This window comes from Trachurus japonicus, chromosome 9, assembly GCF_045865225.1.
Source record: "Trachurus japonicus isolate A0001 chromosome 9, Traja_1.0".
NCBI lineage: Eukaryota > Metazoa > Chordata > Actinopteri > Carangiformes > Carangidae > Trachurus > Trachurus japonicus.
Window position 1 is genome coordinate 18,161,271 of NC_140915.1, and position 22,266 is coordinate 18,183,536.

General features: G+C 45.7%; 1 protein-coding gene across 2 annotated transcripts in view; it reads left to right on the plus strand.

The window, feature by feature from the left end:
* nr6a1a (nuclear receptor subfamily 6, group A, member 1a) overlaps window positions 1-22,266 on the plus strand; it is a 75,582-nt gene that overhangs the window by 12,975 nt on the left and 40,341 nt on the right. For both annotated transcript variants that reach the window (XM_085786339.1, XM_085786340.1), the window contains exon 2: window positions 5,203-5,250. In XM_085786339.1, the coding sequence (XP_085642465.1) occupies window positions 5,203-5,250 (48 nt within the window). The remainder of the gene's footprint in view (window positions 1-5,202; window positions 5,251-22,266) is intronic.

The window sequence follows — 22,266 nt, forward strand, 5'->3', positions numbered from 1 at the left end:
CATTTGTCATCATTATTTTAATTATTGAATAATATACTTATTGGTTGTTTGGTGGATTATTTTCCACATTTTTACAGGCCAAATTAATAATCATTTGCATCATGAAAACATAGTCACTGGATTAATGGATAATGATGCAAATTAATAGCTGAGGTTAATTTACTCAACTCTTTTTGTGGATGTTACTGGAGCTAGAGACGCAGTCAAACAGTTTGATTTGTGCAACCCTCAGATCTATTCAGTTTGAAATCGCATATGCCAAAAAAAACAAACTAACAAACAAAAAAAACACAACACAAAACATATATGACTTTAAACTATTGCTTTATGTCCATTGGTGTCTTCATTAATTAGCTGATGGACACTTGTAACCTGACTGGTGTTGGTAGTAATACTGTAAGGAACGGCATCTGTATTCATATTTGACAGCTGCAACTGCAGAGGTGGTGATTATCTGGCTATATGAAGCTGTGGCGTTTATGCTGGGATCAATGATAAATCACCATGCAAAGTGAAAATAAGTGATTGTCTTGTTTACACTTGAAGATGATGTCTGCCACTTGGTTGAGCTGTAAGAGCTCAGAGCGGCTGTGATGGAGATAGATACAGTACTGGCCGGGCGACTTGTGCTAAATGCCTTATTGAGCATGCATAGCATGTCTCTGTCCACAAGGAGGGAGATGAAGGAACAAGAGGTGGTATGTTATTTTGATGGGGAGCTGATTGCGCCGGAGGTTGCAGAGGTTTTAGAGGTGAAAGGTTAAAGATGCAGGCTCTCTTTGTCAACACACAATGGGCCAGAGCAGAGCAGGCTCCGGCTGTATTGGCTGCTGCTAAAAGCCTCCTCAGCCTCGAGCTATAATGGTCAATAGGCTGTCATGAGGATTAGCTACAGAGACCACACACTGGAGAGCTTCATTCTTCTCTGGTCCAGCATCAGAGACTGCTACAGCCTTGGAGCAGAGACTGAAACAGGGTTTAATACTGAACCTAGAGATGTTGCAATTTAAGATCTGACCAAAAGGCAGCAGAGAGAAAATTAGAAACAGTGATGCGTGGGAGGACTTAACAACCAATGTCCTGACCGTGTGTCCTTGTACTGGCACTGGCCTCTTATGAAAGATCATTACAGTAGAAGATTACCTTTTCTCACAGTGTACTGTTGTGTTTTAGATTTTAAAAGGTGTTTTTCTATCTGTCAGGAAGCAAACCATTTCAGTAAATCATGTGAAGACTTGGAGAGACTTGAAACTCACTGCACTGCAGCAACACCAACATACAGTTACATTCAGAAAATGTTTTAAATGTTCAGACCCCTTCACCTTCTTCACATGTAAAATCATTAATCGGTATTACTTGCTTTTCCCCTTGTCAGTCTCATGTCAATTCCTTTTTTTTTTCAAATCAATTGCAAGAAAACAAATGTAATACCACTTTGACAGAAGTGTTCAGACACGATGCTCCTCCGTTCCTACTCCTGTATTGGATCCACCTGTGGTAAACCTAGCTGATTGACCGGAAGAGAAAGCTCGCACACTTTTTCGCACACAAAAACGTTTCGGCCTACACAGCCATCTTCAGCCATCTTCTGTCTACAGACTGAAGATGGCTGTGTAGGCCGAAACGTGTTTGTCTTACTTTTTTTTTGTTTCTTTATTTTATTTTATTTTATTTTATTTTATTTTATCACCATGGTTGCACTTTTTTGGACACCCTAAACCCTAACCCTTTTTTTTTTGGACAGTGAGCAAGAGTGCAAACACCTTTTCTTCTTTTTGTCAAACCTAGCTGATTGGACATGATTTGTAAAGATGCACCTGTCTATATGAGGCCTCACAGCTGATCAGAGCAGAAACAATGAGGAGGAAGGAGCTGCTGCAAATCTGCATTTAAGGTCCGTAGGAAGAATGGTATCTTCCATCATCATCAAGAACAACCAAGACTCCTCTAAAGCTGGACCCAAACTAACGGAGACGTCAGGGAGAGGAGACCAAGAACCTGCTGGTTACTCTGAGCTCCACAGATCCAGTGTGGAGGTGCAGAAAGCACCAGACGACGCCGCAAAAACACTATGATGACTATGATGAATCACATTCTCTGGTCTGATGAAACCAGGATTGAACTGTTTGGCCTCATTGTTGGGGGTCTCAAAGACACAATGCTTGACTGCATCCATGTCAATATGAGTGTGTGTGTGTGTGTCTGTTGAGGGAAGGCAGAGGCACGTGTGATGTGGGACAGACCCCGCGTGTGTTGGTGTATGCTCCAGGGAGAACATATGCCGGTGTTGACTGTGAGGCAGGAGGGGAGGGGGCAGCTGGCGTGTGTCAGGTCAGGGGTCTACAGCTGTTGATAGCAGGCTGGTACACTGACACAGATAGGTTTGGGGGGGGGGGGGGTCTGACGCGCTGGCTGCCCACACGCCGCTTCAATGTGAGCGATGGAGCTCGCTAGGCGCCGTGTAAGTGAGAAGCGGCCGCCGTGTGTCCAGACAGCGGCCGCACAGATGGTGGAGCTGCTGATGGAGGCGAGACAGAGGGGAAAGAGTGGGTATAAAATAAAGCGCAGACAGCAGGGGGGGTAATCAATCTGAAGAAAACAGATTGTTCCAGGGTAATGGTTGGACCCTCATGGTCGTCAGATCATATACCAGGGTGTGTATTAAAAATCAGATTTAGTCCTGTCAGTGTGGGGCCCCCCTCCCTCATTGATCCAGTGCTGTACAGTCCACATTATACAGATAAGATGCAAAGCCCTCTGTTACCGCCCCTGCTTGTGCTGCTGCTTTCTATTGTTTGACATAGAAACGATGGTAATTATCAGGTTTAGAAGTGCTGGTTGATCTATACTCATCTTTTATCTGCAGTTTTATTTAGGATTAGAAAGAAAAAGAAAACCTGGTCCAAGTCACTGAAGGATTATCATATGTTAAAGGAATTGGCTTTAACTATTGCATGTCAGACCGTCCACACCAAACGCCTTTGTCCTGCTTGGTTAACAAAGAAAAAAAAAAGAAGATAAGATAATAATGATAAAAAAGAAAATAAAAAATCTCACACCCAGCAATTAAGATTTATAGGTAAAATCTCAAAGCGAAATAATTAGGCTTAAAGCAGGGATCTTTTAGGGAATTACAGTAAAATAACTTCAGCCACATATATATCGTATCTCTTTCACCTGCAGGTAAAACTGTCTGTGACCTGGTGTTTTGTTATAATAATGTCATGAAGCATTATAGAAAGCAAAATAAATGGGCCCTTAAGCGTTAGGCCTGGGTGCAAAAATGGGCTGCAAATCCTTTTTAAAAATAAAGAAACAATTTGACTTTGGCTTCCTCTATGAGATCCTTTATCTTTTGACAGATATAATGAGAGTAGAGGACAGACGTACACGGCCTCGGTGTCAGAGGATTGTAAAATGGCTTTAAAAATTGAAACAGACCATCAGGTGAAAGAGCACCTCAAACCAAGGCCGATTACACCAGGTCATGAAAGTTTAAATAAATGGAGGAAAAGGAGGCAGACTCACATTTTGTCTGTTCTATCCTAGTTAATTTTTCATTCATTCATTAATTTATTCATAAGGAATCATTGATCAATGAGAACAAAGATTAGAAACCTCTTAGTTTTTTTGCTGCACTGCACAAGTATCTGTGACTGAGTGAGTGATGGAGTTGGGCCATTGTTCAGTTGAACGCTGCATGATCAGGTTGTTGTTGTTGCTGCTGTTGCACCACTGGCCAACTGGCCAAGTGTTGGAGTTTCACCATTGACTGTCGCTCTTTCAAAATATCTTGGCACAGAAACTGTTTGTATTTGGGTGCGTTAGCAGTCTACTCTGCAGTGCTGCAAACTTTGCAAATTTGTCCTCCAACTGTTTTTTCTTAAACCCAGTGGAAAAAAAAAAAATTAAACAAATCACAGCTACCCCTCAGACAGAGGATGACTCTCCAGTTCTGCCTGTTTGTTCTTTTCATTGAGAAGCGTTTTGACACCCAGAGTGAAACTCACTATCAGTAGTCTCCTATTGTTTTTGAGTTCTCCCATTCAATTCAGTGATGCTGAAGAAAACCTCACACAAACAACAAAGTGTTTGTTTTTACAGATAAATCCTCTGTGAACCTTTTGGAGTCGTTCCTTCATTCTTTACTCAGTCTTCTGTCTTTTGATTTCTAATATCTTATACATAAAGAAGTGATTCATGCAGAACATTAACACGTCGTATCACTGCTGGGTCTGAGTGTCTATTTTTAATAGTTCATACTACGAAAGTAAATGGCAAATAAAGCGGTGATTGGCTTTCAGTCATGTGGCTTCAGGCTGATTTACTGTAATGTACTTGAGCTGTTCAGCCTGTAGAGCTCACTGGTCCCCTCTCTCTGTCAACTCATAGTTCACATTGTAATTTGAAATGTGAGAGGTTATTAAACCAGCACAGCTTGGATTTAAGTTTCTGCTTTGGGCTGTAAACCATGTTAGATTTCTGTCTAAACTCTTAGTGCAGAGGGGCTTGATTAATCAATTCATCTTAATTATAAGAATTGATTGGCATCCATAATGGCAAGGCAAGGCAATTTTGTTTGTATAGCCCGTTTCTACAAACAGTTCGTCTCAAAGGGCTTTACACAGCATCATGACAACATCCTCTGCCCTTCGACCCTCACATCGACTGAGGAAAAACTCCCAATAAAACCCTTTTAACAGGGTCATTTTTTTTTCTTTATATTTGTACACAGAGAGATAGTGTACAAAATACATACATTCAAAAGCATAGATGATCAGAAATAATACAAATATAAACATCACCCCCTCACTCCCGCTCCAACGGAGCCCCATCCCTGCAACAATATTAACAGGGTCATTTAATGTCATTTTTAAATGTCTTGTCCAAGATCCCAAATTATTCAACTTCTGTTTATGGTGAGAAAAAGATATATTTTATTTTATAGATGTCTAATTTGTTAATTAACAGACATTTTTACCTGGGACAGGTTTATTTAGTGTTCCCAGAACCAGAACCAGGCGAGCTGAAGCAGATTCTTGTTTCTCTGCTCCTCACCTCTGGAAAAAGCTTTCTGGCTGGTGCTATATTAATAAACTGTCCTTACGCTTAATGTGTCAGCTCAGTATTGATCATTTCTGCACAACTGTGAGAGTCTGTGCAAATCTAACCACAAACTTGCTTCTGTGTCTCTTTCCTCAGGGTTTTACAGCGACCATCCGCTGGAGTCTGAACAGAACGACAGCATGGGTGAGTTTTTACCCCTCACATCTTTGTGTAGTTATTTTTTAGCTGACAGTAGTAGTAGTAGTAGTAGTTTTCCCTCTTCACCTGCTGCGCTCTCTGACTCTTCGCCACATCTTATGTCAAATGTCAGAAATAAAAACACACGCCTTCTGGCCAGTTTCAGTCAGAAGACAACAAGCGCCATCTAGTGGTTAGTATAGGCATTTTAATGAAAGGCATCATCTCCATTCTAGTCCACTAGAGGGCAGTGTCAACCCGGTAATAATGGAGCACCACTCTCCTGCTCTGTCGCTCCAGCTGGGAGAGAAGAGGTGAAGATGATGTGTTCGAAAAGCTGCAGATTCATTATTAGATGTTTTTTTTTATTCCCCCTTTTGCTCCCAACTCAAAATGTTTTATTCTTTTGCGTCACAGAGTGTGTTTGTTTTTTTAAAGTCCTCAGTTTTCCTGCCGTCACCACCAGAAGCATGTCTGCATGGTGGGTGACACCCAAACCTTAAATGTGAGATGTAAAAATGTCAGAGATGTGTGACTCTGGGCTCAGAGGAAACGGGAGCAAAGGGGCAGGGGTGATGCAATGGTCCAATGTTAAGGTCCAGGTTCAGGCGAAGTTCATTTGGGACTCCCCTGGCTGCTATTGCAGCGCCAGGTGGCACCATGAAGGGGTCAGAGGTCGGACACAGTTCAGAAACTGCTGACCTCGCTGTGACTCCGCGCTGACCTGATTGTGTGCAGTTCTCCTCCGGCTCAGGCTTTCTCATCGCTCCCTTTATAAACCTGCAAGAGGAAGGGAAAGGAGGGGAGGGGAGGAGGGGGGAGTCGCTAAGAAGTGGAAAAAAGCCAGAGAGGAACTATTAAACCTGTGCAAACAGTGAAAGGCCGCCATTGTTGCATCCTGCAGGAGGAGGCGTGGATTTATGAGGCCGGGTCTGATTGGGTTGTAAACTTGACGAGGTGGGCTCACGGCCGCAGCCACTCTCTCTCTCTCTGTTGGCCCTATTCTGCTCCCAGGATGCCTCGGTGCACGTATTGGGCAAAGGGTGACGCCGGGGTCAAGGGGGCTGAGGCAGGGCTCCTCAGGCTTGTAAATGTTCTGACAGGGGTGGGAATTGAGAGACCCCCATTCAGTGTCCAAAAATCCTGGGTCAGGGGCCAAATAGCTGAGTTAGCAACAGCTGTTTTCAACACTAACCCGGTAGATGAAGTCCTACTGTTAATTCACACATCTCCGCTCAACGTTCGTCTTCTGAATCTCTGTCTTCTAAACTTTCCAGAGTGGATCTTCATGAACCTGCAGATGGCGGTTTATTGGGAATTGTCCCGTGCTTCATAGGGTTATAAACCGGTGAGGGGTGAGGGGGGGTCCCGGGCCACAGATGTAGCTCTCTGGGGTAGAGTTCATAAAGCTGGAGCTGCTCACTTAACATCCACTCATTTATCTGCTTAAACCCCTGAACGGATCAGGCCTTTTATATCTGCTGTGTCTTAAAAACGCTGAGTAATCGATTAGTTAGTAAGTATTCAGAAGATTGAATGCTTTGTATGAAAATCTGGTTGTGTGTAAACTTGTTCTGCCCCTCGCCCCGCTTCCTTTCAGTCCCACTGCTCAGCTGACCAATGGCTGCAGCAGAGCGGGTCGCCTGTGGGGTTATCAGGGTCCTTTGGTGACCACCTCCGCTCCGTGGTTAATCATTACCAGCTGTGGACATGCAGGACTTTCTCTGCTCAGCTTTCACTGACCCGCCTCCATAACACGCTGCTTGTTTGAGTCAGTCCTATTCACTTTGACCAATTATCTAATCTCTCATCATTTAATTATACACAGATCGGCTACAACATTAAAACTAGTTACACTGGTCTCAGTGTGATAGGTGGTCATGTGTACATATACAGTACTGTATGCACAAGTTGCATCCAAAGGTCTGAGGCCACCTTCTCCATGGGAAACCACTATTACACACACATGTTGTGGGTTGTACCAGGGTTTTATACCAGGAGCACAGTGGCCCCTAACTTAAAATTTTAGGAGCACAAGCTGAAAATTTAGGGGCGCACACTGTAAATTGGGTTAAAAATTCACATTTCCTCTTCATTCTGTAATGACAGATACCAGATACTTTGAGTTGCCCCTTTAACATTTCACCAAAAAAAACAAACATAAAAAGACAGCTAATTTACTGGATGCACAAAATTTTCTTGCACTATCTCAAATTCTGGGGGCAAAATGCCTTCATTAGGGGCAGTCTGGAGCCCTGTATATTTATACAAGATTCACAACATTAAAATCAGTAGCTGGTGTCAACGTAGCAGCTAATCAGTGTAGGTTAGGTAATAATGTAATGTATAATGTTTATGTATACATACTGGAGTTTTTGGTTAATTGCCGTGGGAAAAAAAGAGAGACTCGAGTCTTATTAAAGGATGTTTTTAAAGTTTATTTTCACCGGTTATGAAACCCAGCTCATAAATCATCACATGCAGCTACCACAGGCCTCCTCCTGCAGCACTACATGTCCCTGGCCATAAGGGGGCAGTAGAGCCATGGTGTACCTCCATGTGATGTATGCTCCCACGTGCCACCTGGACCCATTGAACTCAACACCCATATGGAACTGCTTGGCTGGAGCCCATCACATGCCTTTCCTTTGTCCTCACATAACTGGGCTAACTTCATGTGCCTCTGTCCAAAAGTCATTCACCATCACCAGGTTTTCATTTTCCTTCATGCTGCGTAGCAGAGCAGCACTTCACTTCACATCCCTCCCTTTGTTCCTCTGTGGTGCCTTTCCTCCTTTTAAGTGGATATTACTCAGGGCCTCAGGGCTGTGTTTGACTCCAGTCAATGTATAGATAAGCGGATAAAGAATGAAAGCCAGCAGTACCCCCCCCCCCCTTCTTTTTTTCTTTCACTTTATTTTGTCTTGTCTTGTCTCGTGGGTGCCCCTGTCTTTTGCACTGCGAACATGGCGTGAGTGCCACTGAGTGTTTGGGAGCTGGCTGCTGACCTCTGTGCTTTCTTATCATTTTAGCCTTTTATAATTCATGATTAGCCTAGATTTGATTCACCATGCTTTTTTTTTTTTTTTTCTCGGTTGATGCAACTCGCGCTGGCGTTGGACTTGGGGTCAGCCTGCGGAGTGTTTCCAGGTCAGGGAGAAGTGGGTCACGCTGTTCCCAGTGTCAGTGCCTATAACTTCACAGTGTGTGATGACAAAGCCCAACTCCACAGGGATAAACAAGCAGACTTTGTGTGGCCCTGATATGTAGCAAAATGGTATCCATCCGCCGCAAACAGGCCTCTGTAGATATGCTGCTTAACTCGGCGCTGCAGCAGAACCTGTGCTGACATTTCATTCAGACGTTCACATTTATTCATTTGGAGATGAATCCCTTGTTTACTGTATCACACTTCCCTGAATTTTTTTTTTTTTTTAAAGGCTTCAGACGCTCAGGATTGCAGAATTTCAGCGACACATCAGAGTCTTTTTCCTCTTAAGATTAGTGAAGAAATTTGTTCTTTTATTAAGACGTCCAAAAGAGGCTGGAAATGACCTGTGCTGCTTCTCATTGTCCCCTCTAACACTTTTCCACTGTAAATAAAAAGGTCTGGGGTCTGCTCTCTCCTGTTCTGGCTGGAAAACATCAATGTGTTTGAAATTTCCCAGCATGTTAACATAACCTTACAGGGCAATTATGAGATTATTTCCACATGTGTAGATCTCCTCCAATGACATGCTGAAATGGGGTTACGAGGCTGATTAACTTCCCAAGACATGTGGGCACACATTGTTTCACTTAAAAAAAAATATATATATATATAAAAAAATATATATATAAAAGCTTGAGTGGGTTGATTTGAACAGTTTCTCAGTTTCACCTCTGTTGTATTTTAGTTACAGTACATTTGGATGACTAGCCTATAATTACAAAAGTCCCAGGTTCAACCTCCATGGCTGCCTGTCTCTATTTTAAAAGCGTTCCTGACGGAGTTCCTCCGGCTTTGAAATGCCTGGAATATCCCGGAGTTTAGAGAGGAGCTGTAGTTTTGGTGGGTTCAGGTCTGGGTGTGGGGGGGGTGTACAAAGACTAAGCGACATTCTCAGTTTGGTTCATTCATTTTTTTTCTTTTTTTTTAATGCAGTAGATGATCTTCAACCTGAGTGAAGTGGAAAACAAACCGCGTTAACATTAACAGAACAGCACACGGGCAGATTTGAGGTCAGGGAAGCAGTCGCACTCTGTCATGGAAAATCATGCAAAAGTCATGGATTCCAGCTTCTGGGGGCTTTGTGGGAAGGCGTGTTACACCCCCCACCTTTCTGCTCTGGATAAGACTGTCAGCTGAAACTACAGTCAATAGAGCAGCAGCCATACAAGGCCAGTGTGGTCTGCTCCAGTTCACCCTTTTTTTTTATGTTCTATTTTATTATCTACATTATTGGAGTGGATTTCATTATCTTTGAACGAAAAACATGTTGCTGTTTTTTTTTTTTTTTAAACAAAAAAATCAGTAACTAACTCAGCTTTTTTTTATCAGAACTCGGGTTGAAAATATGCAACCGACACCTTTGTAGCATACCACACAGTCCTGTTGTGTTTGCCCACATCTGAGGCTGCTGCTGGCTTCCATTCACATCCACATAGTTTGAAAATCAACGTGTAGAGACATGAAACAAGGCTGATGAGGTCATTCATCTCTGAGAGCGCTGTACGTTTTTTAAAATGTTTTATTTAAGATGAAAACTGTGGTCGCCGGTGTAAAGTCATGTAAAACCTGTGAGTTGTGCCTTTGCTTGGGGGAGCTGTCGTAGCAAACAGGGTAATTCTACATTTTGTTTACGCACATTCGGATTATGTTGTTGTTGTTGAGTGTTACTGGGAAATAACAGGAAAAAGAAATATATGAAAGGCAAAGTAGCATTTAGTGACATGTCTTGATGTGGTGCTTCAAAGACATTAATGGGTGGATTCACCCAAATTACAAGCTGTCTTATTCAGTGGCATCCAGTCATGCAGATGTCAATATTTCTGCCTCCATCCCGATGCAATACAAATGATTTCAGTTTAGTATGTGATGCAGACAAGTGTCAATAGTTGCGTATTTTCCGCTATTTCATTTTTTTGTAAAGCGTCATGTGATTCTTTTTCAGTCCATTTTAACCAGACAACAGTTTCCTGTCTGTCTGTGTTGATTTCAGTTATGTAAAATATTGCTTTGTCAATCATTCTGAGACATTTCTCAGGAGTTCCTCTGTTTCCATTGCTTGTTCCTTACTTTTTTGCGCATTAGGCTGTTAATGGGAACACACCAACTCCCACTCTGGATGAACCACAGTCTACTGGGAAATAAGAAGAGATAATCCTCTTAAAAAACTGGCTTTGCATTGACAGTTTCTGGATTGAGGATATTTAAGATATCATTTTTCAGCATGTATGAAATTCTATAGATTCCCATCGTATTGGTAGGGAGGCAGATTGACTTCAAACCCGGACAGATACCATTGGAAGTGAGTGAGGTATATCAAGTTAAACCAGTTTTGAAGAAACACTGTAAAATCACACATGTTGTAATTGTAAAACTGTAAAAACTCAGTAATGTGCACAGTGCAGCAGTGTCCATGGACAGCTTTGCTTCCCACATTACCATCAGCGTGTTGCATCAAGTCCTTCGGTGCACATCTGGTCCCCCTGGTCATTTGGTCACTGAGGTGTTTGAACCGCAGTCTGCATTCATTGATCAGTGAGTTATTCTCATGTAAACCCACCGACAGCAATGAATGTTTATTGCAGCCTTAATAAGAGTGAGCAGCTCCCGAGTCAACTGCAGGGGAGCACACACTCCATCCGGATCCATGCGAACGTGAGCAGAATAGTAAAATTTCCTCGACGTCTGGTTTTCCAGGCGACCGTTGTTGTGTGCAGTGGCGTCCCACAGGGTACAGTCAACGGTCGATGGTTTTGGTCAGAGCTCAAACTCACCGACAGCGTTGAATGTTCACCGTAGGCACCAGAGAGAACTGATCAGTTTGACTGACGGCGGCTTTTTCTTCTAAAGCGTCTTCGGTATCATTGTAGAAAATTGCACACATGTTTAACTTCCTGGTTCCCATCCAAACCAAATTATCTAAAAAAAAAAAAGGTCTACAGTTCAAATCTAAACACACACTTAGTTGTCAGTGTCCGTCAGTGCTGTATTCGTCCACCTCAGCTGTCAACAGATGGTTAAAACACCAACGTTGCGATGCTAATCATCACAAAGCTAGATGTAACTGTTCGCTCTGAGTGTGCATTAGAGTGTGTGTGTCTGTGTGTCTGTGTGTGTGCTTTTGTTTCTCTTGGCCTGTGCGGAGACACTCCATGCCAAGACGTGTTACCACCCGTGTCGGCGTGAAGGTTCAAATGACATTGATGAGAAGCCAGTAGGAAGCGAGGAGACAGGCGGTGATGCAAAGGTTTGGGGTTTCCTTAAATAGCCCTGCAGACGTGGTGAACGCCACGCTCGCTGTCATCATCATCCTCACCTTCTGCAGAACTACTAACAAAACTCTTCGTCTGTCTCTGCCGAGCCTGCGCTTCTTCTCATCTCCAGCCTGCAGCGAGAAGAAGGAGAAGAACAAAAAAAAGAAAAGAGTAAGGGGAGGAGGAGGAGGGAAGAAAAAAAAAACCTGAAATGGCAGGAACACAAGGACAGGAGACGACGTCAGTCTGGCTCATGGAAGGAGGCGAACTGGTGCAAGTGTGATCAGAGAAAACGCCGCCGTGCCCCACAGCTTAAACTAGTGCACTGCAGTGTTGAGCTAGTTAGCGATTACTGTTCCCTTTACCCTGCACTGAACCTCAGCTACTGCTCTGGGAGTGCGCCTTCCTGTGTTCGCCTCTTTGAGGTTGGAAAATCATGCAGTCATGTTTTATTAATGTGCTCTCTGTCTGTCTGTCTGTCTGTGTCTCCTCTTCTGTCTTTCTCTCCCCCTGTTTTTTACCGCTTCCCTCCACACAGAAGAAGAGATTTGGAGCACTGTATTTTGTTTGTTCTGCATCCTCTTTTCACATCGAAATTCAGGCGATTTATGTAGGTTGTTTGGGGAGGTGTGTGGGGGGGGGGGGTGTCGATTTGAAGAGGTACTGAAACCTGCTTGGGAGGTAGTGAGTGCGTGATGCAGCTCATTGTTGAGAGATTTGTCTCAGTTGTGTTAGGATCCCTGTTCTGTTCGGTCAATCAGAACCGGAGAACGGGAGAGAATTGGATCTGCAGATTTTGCGTGTTGCCTCCACGCTGCGGGCTCTCAGAGGGAAGCCACACGCTCCTGCTCTCTGCATAATGAATGATCACTTTGGGAAGAGAGAGAGAGAGAGTGAGTGCATGGGGGGGCACAATTCACTTTCTCCTGCCTTGGCATGGTTCAGTGACCACGGAGCAGACGTCACCACCGCCACAACAACGTGACACCGAAACATCTCAACGTCAAGGTTCTCAAGGTGCAACTCTGAAGAAGAAGAGTGTTTTTTTTTGTCTCAAATGTTTGTTTCAACCAGAAATAGCAAAAACAAGGCTTTTTGATACACAGCTGAATAAGTGCTAAAAGCTAAGCTACGTCAGTGCATTTGTACTCCAGTGTACGAGCCCCAGCCTGCTGCGGTTTCTTTTCATGTCTTTGATAAGCTCCATCCAGCTCGATGCCCCGTTTGGCTTCATTCCTTCTCAGAGAATAAATTCTCCCACACTTTCCTAATGTCCCTCTGTGTTTCCACTCACAGACAAGGTGGGAAGCAATAGTTTTTTCAGTCCTCCTCTGGCTCGAGCTTCAGTGGCTTCCCTCCTTGGCACTTGCACAGTTTGGCTGCACGCCTGAGACTCACAGAGCCTTTTTTTTTTTTTTCATTCTCAAATATCTCTCCTCCCCCTCCCTTTTTTTTTTTTTTTTCATCTGACTTGACTTCCGCTCCCCCTGCACTTGGGAGAACTTATGGGAAATGTGTGTTAACGCGGCACACGCTAAGTTATTATTCATCAGTTTTAGGTGTGGCCGCACTTCTGCAACGGGGGGTGCTTGATTGTACTGGTGTGGTTCCACGGGAACTTTGCATAACGGACAAACTTTGCAAAAGTATGGCGTGTAAAAATAGCTGGGTGAGCATGAGAGCCTGACGGGGCCAGAGTGAAGAGTGCAACAGTGTGACTGAACCAGCGTGAACCCTGCGTCGTCAGCACATTCCAGGGGTTGGACAATGAGAAGCACACAGTGTACTCTCCGTCTGATTGCCTGCATAGCTGGCTGGTCTGCAGCCAGGACTCAGTGCTGCCTGAAACAAGGCCACCGCAACACAGATGCACAGAAAATCTGCAAAATGAGCTCCAATCTCTCACAGTCAGTGCATCAGACATGTCGGTTGTGTCGGGACAGGACGCACGGTTTAACTCGCCTCATATGTGAGGCAGTCATTCTGGGGTCAGGGTTTTTTTCTTGTCTTTGTATAGGATTGTGCCCCGTGAAAGGTTAAACGCTGGCTACAAGCTCAAGACATGGTTCATGTGGGAGTCTATTCTCAGACCAGAAACCCCCGGGGATTTCAGTTTGTGCACCAGGAACAAGAACTCAGTGTTGCTGCGCACTGTTTCTCTCTGTTAGAGCTGAGGTTTGGTTACAACTTCTGGTAAAAATCTGTAAAAAAATTTCAGCCAGGAAGTGAAAATGTTGAGTCAGGAACTGATCCTCAAGTCCCTGGATTGGAGGGTGAATTTAAAAACACCTCCAGTCCACACCCTGACATTCCTCTACATAACCACAGCCTAAAACCATCCACCGGTCCCTGCATCATGGGAAAACAGTGTTTCATTCACTTTTCATTTCACAGGCCACGACGGGATCGATATGACGAGGAAACGCGTCACTCGTCTTTCCCGTCAGTGGACGTTCAAAACAACTAACCAACCACAACTAACCTGTTTCAAAAATCCTCCCTGACAGTTATTATTATTATCATTCCACTCCAATCAGCTGGTGGTGTGAGACATCTCATGATGGAAGTGTACAGGGAGATTAAATCGCGCTGCAGACCGATCCTCTCCGTCAGCAACCCAGTCAAATTCAACAAACACGCCTTAATTGCTGTGTCAGTCACAAAGCGGGCTTTAAGTCAGATCAGCCATTTTAATATCTGCAGGAATTAAGAAGTTTATAATGAGATTTAATGCGCGGCCGGGGTCATGCTGCATCATATTTAGCTGTCCAACTTCTTCCATTGATGTCACATATGAGTAAAGAGCGGAGGCGTCTGTGATAGAGGATGTGGAAGTCGATGAATACATAAGCGGTAAGCTGTAACAGTATTAGTATGACGTCATTTGATTGCTAAGAGCTTTGGTTTGAAAATGTAAAATCATGATACAGTTGTTTTATTTCCCTGAAACAGTTCTGGTTTCCTGTGTGAATCCAGTTTTAAATGGAAACCAAAAAAAAAAAAATGGTTTTCTACTTATTTTTCAGGCCTTTTTTTGCCTTGATTTCACAGTGACAAACAGGAATTACAGTCAGGAAATGTGACTGGATTATGATATAGGTCTTAAAATGTTGGATTCAAAACAGTGGCACAGAAACCCAGCTGGAGTCATCTATCCTACAGAACCTGAACCTGCCTTGTTAACAGCAGTGCAAAGTTTTCCTGGTAGGATGAACCCCCCTCCCCACCGCCCAACCACCAGCTGGACCTGTGTACAGGCAGCAGTGTCCAGTCCAGCGTGGGGGTGGGTGGGGTGGGGGGGACTCCGTCAGACAGAGCGCCAAAACCCTTCCCAGAAACTCCCAGACTTCCACGTGCCACTCATCATCCTGCCAAGGCTCCAGGGGTTTTTTCATTTGCAACTTTTTAACTATGATGCAGCCAGCGCCCCCATCCACGCTGCCAGCTTCTTAGCCCACCACTCTCTCCTGTTAGTGACGTACACACTGTTTTCTCTCTAACACGCCACCCCTCGCCACCTCGCGACTTACCCCCCCACCCCCCCCCACCCCTCCGCATCTCCTCCTGGCAGCTGCCACTATCCTCCGCCCTGTGTGTCTCTCTCCCTGTCTCTGCCGTGCACCTTTTGAACTCGGCGTTGATGGACTTGATCACATCACGTCAGTCTGGCTGTGGTTTACTTATCCATCCCTGCAGCATTGCCAGAGAGAGGGGCTGCGTGCCGCTTGTCACACTCCTCTCACTTCTCTCACCAAAGCTTTGTCGGCTCATTTCAGTCCTGAGCGCCGAGGCTGATGAATATGTATCCTGGGCTCTTCTCGCAAGCAGTTTTGAGGCTCTCGAACAAAGCGGGATGAGAGAGCCCTTTGTGCTTGTCTTCTGGATTTAACCGTGACATTTCTCTAGAGCCTGCTGCCACTTTTTTTTTTTATCTTCAACAGTCTTTATCCCTAGGTCAGACTCGCAGCCCCTTTTGAACGCGGGGCATTGTCAAAGCTCACACCCAGAATCCCCATCACAGATACCATATTTCATTTTCTGGGAACTTGCAGTCAGTTTGAATCTCGGAGGCGGTGGGGTGGGGTGGGGGGGCGGCCTTAATTTAGTCATTTAAAGCAGAATTATCTCAAAAAACACAAACAGATGTATCATGAAGGAAACCCAAACAAAACGTCGGGACAAAGCTTCACTCACAGCTCGTAATCCACATCTTAAATCTGCAGTCGAACTCCGGCACTAAACGGCAGGGGAGCAGGTAACGAGGGCATCGTTACCACCATCACCATCGCCGTCATCTTAAAAAAAAAAAAAAAAAAACTCCCATTCCTGCTGCAAAGCCATAGGCCTCACGCCGAGGCAGCACGGAGGAGCAAGACGTCACAAGCTGCAATTCCGATTTCCACATTTCCGTTATCAGTGGGAGCCAGTGGGGTGAGCCGGCACGGGAATGACCTGGATACTGATCGACTTTCACTTCTTCCCACATGCTGCCTGTGCCACTTTTACATCCAGACAGACCCGGTCGGTCTGAGTCATGGTGCTGATGTGTTTAACCAAAAAAATAAATAAATAACCAGAGCAGAGAAAGGAGGAATCATAAAGGGAAGAAGGGAAAATAATCCTTCAGCACACACACACACCGGAGACAATGGTAAATACACAGAGTTTTTTTTTTTTTTCCATTTGTCCTGCGTGATGCCTCCATTTTTAAAACGCGCACTCCCTCATGTTGACGTTGTTAGCACCTTGCTACACCTAGCAGACGTCTCGATGGTGACATTTCACTCCCATGCAGCCACACTACTCTGTGTTTTTTTTTTTTTTTCTTTTCTTTTTTTTTTTTTTGCATGACAAACACCACAAAGCGTCCTGCCCCATCACAGTAGGGGAGCGGGCTGCTGTGTCGCACCAGCGGGGACACTGTGTCCTTAATGCGCTGTGCCATGCTTTGTGCTCCGTTGACCTGATCAGCTCCGCCTAAGCCAAAGTTAAGCTCATCTTTTTTGTCCTACTGTATTTATGAAAGACAAGAGAGACCCCCACGGATGAAACGCACAGATGCATAAATGCACGGCGGCGGCGAACGAACGGCTGGGGCCCGACACTGCGGCAGAAGTCGGGGATGTTTTTAAGTCGAACATTGCGGCATTTATGAATCGGCTGATCCTCTGCAGCAGTTTGACGATTGTGCAGCAGAGTTTGTTGAGGCCAGTGCTTTGGAGAGTTGCTCAGAGACTTAACCCTCCTCCCCGGCACCTACCTCTTCTCCAGCAGAGGAAAATCTCTGCTGAATTCATGTCTCCTTTCAGATTTCTAAGAGGCGTTAAACCTTTCTGGATTAAAGAAGGTAATCTGACAGGCAGAAGATTGTATTAGCTGAAATGTTGGCAGAGCTTTTAATTTCTCCTCTCTTTTCATTTCCCCCTCTCTCAGCCTACCTCTCCTGCTGACCTGCTAGATGGTATTATTATGTTTTTCTTTTGAATTACAGCAAAAACATCCACATCTTCCCGACTATTCACTCTCTTATACAGTCTCTACCCCACTCTTTCCATATCTCCTCTCTCTCTCTCTGGCTCTTCCAGCAGTGACAGCATACTTGTGTGAACCCATGATTTATCATTTGCTAATCCGTGCTGATTATGGAGCTTTCCACATGGCCCTTATCTGTTGCTGAGCCTGCTTTTCACTCCATAGCTGCCAATTATCTTTCAGGCAGCCTGCAAACAGACCTGTCTCTGTCAGCCAGCTGCCGAGCCGCCACCGCCGCCACTGCCACTGAGGCCTCTTATGCTTTGTACACGTGCACGCATGCACAGATGCACCAGCAGCAGAAAGGGCTGCGGGGAGGGGGGGGTTATACGTGTATTTAGCGCTTGTTGAAACGTCCGATTCACAGATACTGTATTGACCGTGTGGCGTATCACCCACAGAGGAAGTTTTGGAGGCTGCAGCTAAGAAGCAGCCTGTCCATCATGGACTCAGTCATGACTGATACTTCACATGCAGAGAGGCAGCTAGTATTAAACCCCCCGCCTCCTTCCAAGTCGTGGTGGTGACAAATGATGCAGAGAAATCTTAAAGCTGTTAATCTGAATATTGGTGCCGGACGGCCTCTAATGCAGAGAGCGGATGCTAATTTAGTTACACGCAGCTTTTGGCTAAAAATAAAGCCGAGGATGCTCCGTCACAAGCTTTTACTTATTCCACTTGACATCCCCGAGCTCAGATATTAGTAGTTTAACGTCAAGGTCAACGGTCCGCTGGCGTGCCAAATCTACCACCCACACACACAGTCGGGACAGAGAGCCGCGGTGGCGATGCCTCACTGTGACTCATCCAACACTTCCTGTAGCTGGGCGATGGGACAGCTAAGGTTGGAGTATGACAGCATGAGGTTGGTTGGTTGGAGAGGGGGTGGGGGGTGGGCAAGGTCTTGCCTGTGGGGAGGGTATGCAGATCGTGGTCCGCTCAGCTGATGTGGCATCCAATTGTCAGCATAATGGGAAGTGACGTCCACATCAGAGCAATGTGGGTCAAAGCGCCAGACGACCAGCCCGCGGCCTGTATCTGCTCCGCCTGTCTAATCTGCTGTGGCCCGACCAGACGAGGCTCTCTAATCGACCCTGATATTCACTGAGCACACATCAGCATCTCCCCGCACGCTCAGGAACTCAGGAGCCCTATCTGAGACATTTAAGGGACTCATTCGGATGTAGTGGGCGTCAGAGGGAACAAACCAAACGCAGCAGTCCTCTTGTTGAAATGTTATTTAATTGTGAGCGGTGCAAAAAAAAACTAAACAAAAAAAGAGGTCAACGACCCCCCCCCCACACACACAAAGACACACACACACACTTCTGTTTGAGTTAAATGTGGCAGCAAACTGACAAACTCTTAACTCACTGATAAATCCAGATTTTACACCACTTATCTCCTCATCTCTGCCCCTCGTCCTTCATATATTTACTATTTTCTCCACGCCCTCGCGGCTTTGAAATATTTATGCAGGAGGCTAAATATAAAAACCGAAGTCTGTGGTTTCCCCGCAGTGCAACATGGACTGAGCTGTGATTTTTATTTTTTTTTTCCTTCCAAGCGGGTGAAAATGGGTCGGACGGACGCAGCACTTAATAGGATTCCCATGACATGGTGAGGGGCTGGCATTTTGAAGGGAGGAAGAGGACTGGAAGGGGAAGGTTGGGGAGGGGGCAGCAGACAACAGTGGTGGAGGGAGAGGGGAAAAAAAAAGAAAGAAAGCGCAAACTTTTGCAAGTGTTTGCTAAGCACCTGTGTACGGACTTAACAGCTCCATCAGAGCCGGAGGGAAGTGACACATGGGGGCCTTGAAGTGTTTTGACATTTTCTGCTCAAACAGGTTTTTTTTTTTTACGGCGGCGGGGGGAAGAGGCCCGGAGGAGCTCAGCCTGTGCGAATCTGCCTCTGCCTCATCAAAGGCAGTAATTTCCTGTTCATTTCAGGCCCCCATCCCCCAACCCAGAGCTCTTGTCTGCTAATCCCACCCCTGCAAACTGCCCCCACTCCCCTGTCCTCCCTCCAATCCCCACCCCGGCCCCCCCTGCTGGTGTCCTGCCTGCCTGCCTGTGCTTCAGCTTCGGTTTGGGACGGGGAAGGCTATACGCTTTGTGTCAGCAGGCTTGTGGCTGAGCGCTAACAAATCCTCATTGTCCCGCGCGGGAGTGGTGACAGAGGGGGGGAGGGGGGGGCATCACTGTCTGGTTTCTATTCAAATCCAGGTACACACACACAGGCCTGGGAGGGCGCGAGGGGCGCAGGCCGCAGAGGGGGGGGGGGGACTTACACAGCTCCAAGCCCTGGGACCAAAGTCCATCCAGACCTGAGCTCAGGCCAGACGGGGCCCGGGCTGCGGGGGCCACAGGAGCCACTTTCACAACCTGCCTCCCCTCGACCAATCAGATGATATTATCTGATCAACAAGTGATACAGAACAACCCCCCCCCCCCCCCCCCCAAAAAAAAAAAAAAAAAATCCAACCCCTCAAGTTAAGCTCCACAGAGTCTGAGTGTTATCATTATGTCAACACAGGACTTTGGCTTCCTGTAATAAGGCAGAACATTTTGAACTGTCACTGTTTTTTTTTAAGGACAGTTTTTTTTGTTTTTTTTTCCCCCTCCTCAGACAAAACAGTGGAGCAGCAGCAGCCGCGTGCAGGCAGGCAGGCAGGCCGACGTGCCACCGGTGTGTCAGTTACGGCCTCGTGCTCAGGCTCTGGGGTTATGGAGTGTATATGACTCCAGTAGCCAGTCACCGGCGCTGATGAGGGCTGAGATGTGTATCTGAGCAACAAGACTCTACATGTAGAGGCATTTCTGAGACTGACTTGTACTTTGAGTGCGAGAGCCTCAGACATATCTTGAATGTACACACACACACACACACACACTACGTTTTCCAGATTTAACCTGGATTATTGGTTTGTTTTCTGTTTATTAGTGACAGAAAGTGAGGAAACTTGTTTTTCACTTCCTGCAGCAGCAGCTCTGTGTTTTCTCGTCATCGCCGCTCAGATATCATCCAGACTTATTTAGGTGTGTGTGTATGTGTTGTTTGTTTGTCGTGTTGTTAAGCCTTTGTGCTGTCTGTGAATGTGTTTTTCCAAAGAGAGAGAGAGGGGGGGGGGGACTACAGCAGCAGCAACAGCAGCAGCAGAACCATCTGTGATAAGGGGCAGTGTTTTTCCCTGTTGTTGCTACTCGCTCACACACTCAGCTTTTTTTTGCAGTGGATTAAGAGCTTTGGACAAAAGCAGACCAGGGCAAAAAAAAAAAAAAAAATACAGGGACAGCCAGCATTTCCTGTCAATAAATACATTCCAAACCCAGTGACCCCCCCTCCTCCATGCGAGCCGGCATGGAAAACCGACAGAAAAGGGAATAGAAAAAAAAGCAACCTCTGAAAATTACAGTCTTCCTCTTTTGTCCATGTTTAACCACCTCCTACGTTTACACTTCTGCTACATTTTCCTTCAGTTCAGTTAGTTTCTGTTAACTCATCAGCTTTGGGATTTTTTCATTTCATTCTGCTTTTAAAAAAACTAAAAACAAAATGACATGAAGATCTTGACAAATGATGCAAGAGGAATTATTTTTAGCTCATTCAGCTGCGCCTCAACTGTCGCTCATTTTCTTTTCTTTTTTTTGTAGTTTTTTTTCTTCAGCAGAAGGCTGCCTGGCCTCTCAGGGGGGGCGAAGTGCAAGGTGAGCACTTTGACGTGAAGCATGGTCACCCTTAACCCCCGACCGCAACTCTAACCCTTGTCCTAACGCTGAAGGCGGGGTGTCCCCTCCCTGCGCGGAGCGGAGCAGCAGCTGGCTGACCTGTCCCTCCGCCACTGCCTCTAATGGCTGACCTGCCCTGTCTGGACGGCCCTGCTCGCTTTTGTCTACTGTCTGGCTCAGTTCCTCCCAGTTAAACATAGCTACTGGCTACCGCAGTCCACATTTCCACAGAGCAAGCTTTAGAGAAAAAAAACACACACACACACATGAGCGCACGCATACACTCTTCACACTTGGCACACTTTGTCCGGCACACACAACCTTTCTGTCTCTCTGTCTCGCGCATACATCCTTTTCAAAACTCTCCCACACACAGAGCCTCTGTCTGGTCACACACACACACTCACACACTCGCACACACACACATACACGTCAACAACAGATAAAAATGTTTTTTGAATCAACATAAAAACTTCTTTTTATGAACATTTTTTTTTTAAAGAAAGGAAAAGTCATGCTGTGGCGTGAAATCCAAAAATAAAACAAGTATAAAAGTGGTGAAGGAAAGTGAAGTTGGAAATGAACGGACTGAGGGAAAGACAAACACTTCAAATACTCACCGTCAGCGCGGCTCAAACTCCGGCAGCGTGGAGAGGAGAAAAAAAAAGAAAAAAAAGAGATGATATCAAGGATGATAGAGCCAAAAGCTTCCAGGAGAAACCTCATGTCGACAGGCTGAAAAGTTGCTGCTGAAATGGGCTGAACGGGGTCCTCTCTCTCTCTCTCTCTCTCTCTCTCCCTCCCTGTCTCTCCCAGACACACACACACACACACACACTTCTGACACACAGTCTTTCAGTCTGATCTCCCTGCCTCTAGTGGGAACCCAGCCAGTAGTTTGCAAATACAAGTGCCTTACAAATCTCTCTCTTTCTCTTTCTCCCCCTCACCCTCCTCCCTCCCCCCCTCTCCCTCTCTTTCTCTCTCTCACTCCTTCCGTGCCCCTACATAGATAAACAAGCACACGCATTCCCACATGCATGCCCCCCCCCCACCCCTCTCTCCTCTCTCCCATCACACACACACACATATACACACAGCCTGGCTACGACGCAAGTTATTGAACTGCTCCACATTTTCTTGCATGCACTATATATGAGGCAGTTAATAGACAGCAACACATAGAGTCATGTGTGGAGCAGGGCCCACTCTGATTGGCTGGAGGCCTGGGAGAGGAGAGGGTGGGGGGCTGCCGTGATTGGCCCGAGCTCAGACCATTGAAAGGAGAAGGCTTCTCTAT